Source organism: Oncorhynchus keta, chromosome 27 (genome assembly GCF_023373465.1).
Source record: "Oncorhynchus keta strain PuntledgeMale-10-30-2019 chromosome 27, Oket_V2, whole genome shotgun sequence".
In the NCBI taxonomy this organism is placed as follows: Eukaryota; Metazoa; Chordata; class Actinopteri; order Salmoniformes; family Salmonidae; genus Oncorhynchus; species Oncorhynchus keta.
The window spans coordinates 28,132,150-28,139,100 of NC_068447.1; the positions used below are offsets into that span (position 1 = coordinate 28,132,150).

A 6,951-nucleotide genomic window follows, 5' to 3' on the forward strand; every position below is an offset into this window, starting at 1 on the left:
TGGGTATGACGCTACAAGTTTGGCACACCTGTATTTGGGGGGATTCTATTTCATAGTTTTGATGTCTTCACTATTATTCCACAATGTAGAAAATAGTAAAAATAAAGAAAAACCCTTAAATGAGTAGGTGTGTCCATACTTTGGACTGGTACTGTAAATATTTACAGAATTACATTGATGTAAGCAACACTCTATCTGCAATATGGTATAGCTGATCCAGTGCCATTTAAGATGAACGAGGACTATTATTTTTTAATGAGCATGGACTTATTTCTATTACAGCATATTGGATGATTGTCATTCATATTCCATTCACCCAGTTCAATATAACAGAGATAGGTTTAGGCTACTACATGATACTCAAATGTTCCTTATACCCATCATGAGGTTGCTACAACCTAGCCAATGAATTAAAGATTACAACGTAGGTGCACACAGGTTGAAAAGGTTGAGGTGACAGTGACATATTCAATACCACCGTGCACACTTTTGCCTGCATCTAGATGATCTAGCGTGTAGTAATTAGTCCAGCAGTTGCCAATTCTTGCAAAAGCCCTGTTATTTGAGTGTTTCATTCCATTTGGATCAGTTGTGGATCGACTCTGAACAGATTATAGAAGGGCACAGTAGCAGGCCAGTCTGGCTGTATTTTTACTTCTGATACTGAAGCGCATTCTGCTGCCGATCATCATTCTCCCAAGTCGTCCACATAGATGACATGCTTCACTTGATTGTGGTGTTGAAAACGCAAACCATGATTACAAGCGCTCAAAGGAATCGGTATACAGCTATGCATTTCTTATTGGTTGTGTGTGGTGCATTGGCACAGAGACCTGGACAATTCCTGGCATATATTTTATATAATTATAAATACAGTATAGCATCAAAATGTTGAAAATCAGATTTCCCCTAGCTGATCGTTGTCTGCAGCCGGCTCTGATCGTAGTGTAATGACACAGTTAGGGAGAGTGAGCTCATCCGTTGTGGTCTGTGAACACTCAACCTTCTGCACTGTGCCACAAAACCATGCTGAAGTGTTAAAGTCAATATCTACGTTTATAAACACAGGGTTACTACAATTATTGGTATTTATGATATTTATTTTTATGACACCACCCTCCCCCACCCCTGTGCGTAAGTGAGAAAGTGTGTGTGTGGGTGTGAGTGTCTGTCTGTCTGTCTGTGTGTTTGTGTGACTGAGTTAGGCTGTCTGTGTCTCTACATGGGGAGCCCCTTAGCTGAGTTGTCTGGCTCACAGTTCCCAGGAGGAAGACTTAGTTCGGTGCGCCACTAGAGAGATGAGGAAACCGGGGCACATTTCCTGTGGAAATGGGGTTATCACTTCACCAATTACTGTGCAATTAGAAAGGCAGGACTGGAGATGTCTGGGAAACGGACAAACACACACTCCCCGACATCTGGATTCTTTCACAACTCAACCAGGCACAAGTGGACACCTTGCCCTTTCACCTTTCTGAATAAATATATATAAATCATAATCAGATTGCCTGAGTCCTTGTCTGAGTATTACCGCACACCTTTAGTTCAAGGCTGCAAAACCACTGTCTGCCGTTGTCAAGGGTGCTACCAAGGAAGAGGGGTACTAATTCTCCCCTCAGGTGAAAGGAGAATGTGTCATCATCTAGATGATGAAATGACTCTCAGTCTATGTCAGTATGTTGTGTGCGAATCAATCTAAATGATTATGAACGTTCAAACATGGCCGCCTCTCCAATCACTGTACCGGGTAATAATACACCATCACAGGTCACAAGAGCAGCAGGTGAACTGTAAAGGAAACCAGACACGGCAAGCATCATCAAACCCCAACTCTATTATAACCCGCTTGTGTGCGGTTTTCACATGGCTTAACCGCTGAGATTGCTTCATTAGCCTTTTGTATGTGCCACTATATATTCTACTGAATCTGCAGCAGTAAAATGCCCCTTTTGTGTGTGGGGGGCACAAACCCAATCTCCAGCTGTCATTTATCATTTGGGAAATCAGGCCCAGAGTCTACAAGCGACTGGGATAATTGAGTCATTATAAGTGGGGTGGCAGGCAGTCTAACTCCAGTGTTGGCTGGCTGGCTGATGTGAAGTTTGACTGAATAACTGGGATAATTTAGTCATTAAGGCTAGGAGGGTTGGAGAGAGAGGGACCAGGCAGCCAAGCTGATGGGGTAATCAGCCATGGTGGGGTTAAAAACCAGCTCCATCACATGTGGTCTTCTAGGATCTGATCTGGAATCAGGCGCCCCTGACCCGTGAAGAGCAGAGGAAAAGGCAGTCAGGCTATCAGACGTACATCGGAGGTAGGGAGGGAAATGACCAGCACATGGTACTCCCTCTGAGAGTCACTGTCTGTGTGTCGGTGTCTGCATCGGATTGAAACACGCATGCATGTACGCCCAGACAAAGACGCACAGATGCACACATTCACACACCCACACATCTCTGACACCCAGCAATTCCTTTATCACACACACTCTTTCTCCCTCTAACGCACAGGACCACAGTACCACCTTGAAACACCTTGTATTAAGCACAATTCACATCTGGCAGTACACATCATCAAAAGCAGCCAGATGAAGCACTGAAATACAGCAGATCAAAAATGCAGAAAATAAAACCTCTCTCTGTGTTGAGCCACTTTAGCTCTGACTAAACTAAATTAATGAGAAAATTCCCACCTGAGAGTATTTTGAAATACTAGCTTTCCTCCCTGCATAATTTCCTTTTGTACTTTCTAGGCCATGTCCTTTTCAGCCTTGAATCTGATTCTTATTTATACTTCACAGAGTCTGTGTGATGTCTGGGTGTGTTTTAATGGTGTGAGTACAGACCATTACGATTAGACTATCACTCCCAACTGGGGTTTATTATTGTTGCATTATCAGATATGAGTAGATGGAGCAGCTCAAATATCAATCCGTACTCACTGAGCACAGACCAAAAATCTGTTAAAAGACAGATTTTTGGTCTACAATATACAATATGCACTCTCAACAACACACATCATCTTTACACAAAATCACACTTTGTCAATCATACACACAAATCTTCACACAAAACTGCCATACTCTTCCAAACATAGCTGATCCTTTATTATGTAATGGTATGAGGGAAGCAGTTATAGGGATATAGAAGGAACTAGATGATACCATTCAAATAGATAACACAAGTGAGTGGAGAGCTATACAAAAATACAGCACGTGAGGCACACTAATAAAGAGGCAGCAGGGTGTGAATGGGAGAGAGAGGGGTTCTGTCTTACCTGAGTGGGTGAACTGCAGGCGAGGCTGGGAGGCTCTCCATGCCGCCGTCAGACTGCTCCCCAGATGGGCTAGGAGGACCAGGGTCACGAACCGCCACATGGTCTCTCACTCACACACACTCAAAGTCCTGAGCAGATACCTAGATAAATCTAGTTCAACAAAACACACTACTCCCACTTGGCTTCAGCTAAACAGCTACTGATCAGATGTGTCTCCTCTCATCTCTTCTCTTCGTGTAACTTGTCTTATGCGTCTCTCACTCTGTTGTATCTTTTCTGTTATGTCTCGGTTTCTCCCCTTGTTGAGTTGATTCCTCTCCCACTGTACTCTTCTCTTCTCTTCTCGTCTCCTCTGATCTCCCTCTCTCTCTCTCTCTCTCTGTCAGTGAGTCCTCCTCTCCTCCGTATAGGCAAAGAGGAGGCGGGGGAAGAGTTCCCAAATTACATACACAAACACACACTCCTTCTCTCTTTTTCACTGCTGCAGGAAAACCTACTTTAAATGGGAATAAGACAACTGCTATGTGGTGTGCCTTTCATCTTATTTCTCTCCCTCTCACTACACCCCCTCTTGCTTTCTTGTCACTTTCACTCTGCTGCATCAAACAGTCCTTTTGTTGGCCTTTGATGTATAGCATTTACTTTTTTACTTTTAAGTATGATAAAACTACTTTTTCTACCACTTTACTTAAGTACATTTAAAACCAGATACTTTTAGACTTTTACTCAAGTAGCATTTTGCTGGGTGACTTTAATATTCTATTAAGCTATCTTTACTTTTACTGAAGTATGACAACTGAGTTGTAACGGTTGTCTTGTGGTGAAGGAAAGTCGGACCAAAATGCAGCGTGTAGATTGCGATCCATGTTTAATGAACAAACGTAACACGAATCTAAATACAAACACTACAAAACAATAAATGTAACGAAAAGCGAAACAGACTATACTAGTGTAAACTAAGACAGAATAAGGACATCAAGACACTAAGGACAATCACCCACGAAACACTCAAAGAATATGGCTGCCTAAATATGGTTCCCAATCAGAGACAACGATTAAACACCTGCCTCTGATTGAGAACCACTTCAGACAGCCATAGACCTAACTAGAACTAGAACACTAAGCTACAATCCCAATATATGCACACCACATACAAAAACCAATGCCACACCCTGGCCTGACCAAATAAATGAAGATAAACACAAAATACTTCGACCAGGGCATGACAGAACCCCCCCCCCTAAGGTGCGGACTCCCGAAAGCACCTCAAAACACTAGGGAGGGTCCGGGTGGGCGTCTGTCCATGGTGGCGGCTCCGGAGCGGGACGTGGACCCCACTCACTCAATGTCTTAGTCCCCTCTCCTCGCGTCCTTGGATAGTCCACCCTCGCCGCCAACCATGGCCTAGTAGTCCTCACCCAGACCCCACTGGACTGAGGAGCAGCTCGGGACTGAGGCAGATCGGGACTGAGGGGAAGCTCGTAAGTGAGAGGAAGCTCGGGAGTGAGAGGAAGCTTGGGAGTGAGAGGAAGCTCGGGAGTGAGAGGAAGCTCGGGAGTGAGAGGAAGCTCAGGAGTGAGAGGAAGCTCAGGCAGGTTGATGGATCTACCAGATCCTGGCTGGCTGGTGGTTTCGGCAGATCCTGGCTGACTGGCAGATCCCGGCTGACTGGCAGATCCTGGCTGACTGGCGGATCCTGGCCGACTGGCAGATCCCGGCTGACTGGCGGATCTGGAAGAGTCTGGTTGACTGGCGGATCTGGAAGAGTCTGGTTGACTGGCGGATTTGGAAGAGTCTGGTTGACTGGCGGATCTGGAAGAGTCTGGTTGACTGGCAGATCTGGAAGAGTCTGGTTGACTGGCAGATCTGGAAGAGTCTGGCTGACTGGCGGATCTAGAAGAGTCTGGCTGACTGGCGGATCCTGGCTGACTGGCAGATCTGGAAGAGTCTGGCTGACTGGCGGATCCTGGCAGACTGAAAGATCTGGCTGCTCCATGCTGACTGGCGGCTCTGGCTGCTCCACGCTGACTGGCGGCTCTGGCTGCTCCATGTAGGCTGACAGCTCTGGCGGCTTCTTACAGACTGGCAGCTCTGGTGGCTCCGTGCAGACTGGCAGCCCCTTGCAGACTGACAGCTCCTTACAGACTGACAGCTCCTTGCAGACTGACAGCTCCTTGCAGACTGACAGCTCCTTGCAGACTGACAGCTCTGGCTGCTCCATGCAGACTGACAGCTCTGGCTGCTTCATGCAGACTGGCAGCTCTGGCTGCTCCATGCAGACTGGCAGCTCTGGCTGCTTCATGCAGACTGACAGCTCTGGCTGCTCCATGCAGACTGACAGCTCCTTGCAGACTGACAGCTCCTTGCAGACTGGCAGCTCCGTGCAGACTGGCAGCTCCTTGCAGACTGGCAGCACCTTGCAGACTGACAGCTCCTTGCAGACTGACAGCTCTGGCTGCTCCATGTAGACTGACAGCTCTGGCTGCTTCATGCAGACTGACAGCTCTGGCTGCTCCATGCAGACTGGCAGCTCTGGCTGCTCCATGCAGACTGGCAGCTCTGGCTGCTCCATGTAGACTGACAGCTCTGGCTGCTCCATGCCGACTGGCAGCTCTGGCTGCTCCATGCAGGCTGGCAGCTCTGGCTGCGCTGAACAGGCGGGAGACTCCAGCAGCGCAGGAGAGGAGAAAGGCTCCGACAGCGCTGGAGAGGCGAGGCGCACTGTAAGCCTGATGCGTGGTGCTGGTACTGGTGGTACTAGACCGAGGACACGCACAGGAAGCCTGGTGCGGGGAGCTGCTACCGGAGGGCTGGGGTGTGGAGGTGGTACTGGATAGACCGGACCGTGCAGGCGCACTGGAGGTCTTGAGCACCGAGCCTGCCCAACCTTACCTGGCTCGATGTCCACTCTAGCCCGGCCGATACGAGGAGCTGGAATATACCGCACTGGGCTATGCACCCGCACTGGGGACACCGTGCGCACCACTGCATAACATGGTCTTGCCCGGTCTCTCTAGCCCCCCGGTAAGCACAGGGAGTTTGCGCAGGTCTTTCTACCTGGCATAACCCTACTCCCTGTGAGCCCCCCCACAAAATGTTTTGGGGCTGACTCTTGGGCTTCCTTGCCAACCGTGTTCCCTCATATCGCCGGCTCCTCTCTCCGGGTGCCTCTGCTCTCCTCGCTGCCTCCACCTGTTCCCATGGAAGGCGATCCCTTCCCGCCAGGATCTCCTCCCATGTGTAGCAACCTTTGCCATCCAATATATCGTCCCATGTCCATTCCTCATTGCGCCGCTGTTGCTGCCTTTGTTGCTTCTCCTGTGGCTCCTGCCTGTTGACACGCTGCTTGGTCCGTTTGTGGTGGGTGATTCTGTAACGGTTCTCTTGTGGTGAAGGAGAGTCGGACCAAAATGCAGCGTGTAGATTGCGATCCATGTTTAATGAACAAACGTAACACGAATCTAAATACAAACACTACAAAACAATAAACGTAACGAAATCCGAAACAGCCTATACTAGTGTAAACTAACACAGAATAAGGACATCAAGACACTAAGGACAATCACCCACGAGACACTCAAAGAATATGGCTGCCTAAATATGGTTCCCAATCAGAGACAACGATAAACACCTGCCTCTGATTGAGAACCACTTCAGACAGCCATAGACCTAACT

General features: G+C 48.0%; 1 protein-coding gene across 2 annotated transcripts in view; it reads right to left on the reverse strand.

Annotated features, from left to right (window-relative positions):
• The window catches only part of LOC118360294 (semaphorin-3ab-like), a 30,345-nt gene extending 26,583 nt beyond the window's left edge, over nt 1–3,762 (reverse strand). Inside the window, exon 1 of one of the 2 annotated variants that reach the window (XM_052482101.1) lies at nt 3,277–3,762. In XM_052482101.1, the coding sequence (XP_052338061.1) occupies nt 3,277–3,376 (100 nt within the window). In that variant the 5' untranslated portion in view covers nt 3,377–3,762. The remainder of the gene's footprint in view (nt 1–3,276) is intronic. The other variant, XM_052482100.1, reaches the window with a different exon arrangement.
• Nucleotides 3,763–6,951: the final 3,189 nt, after the last annotated feature.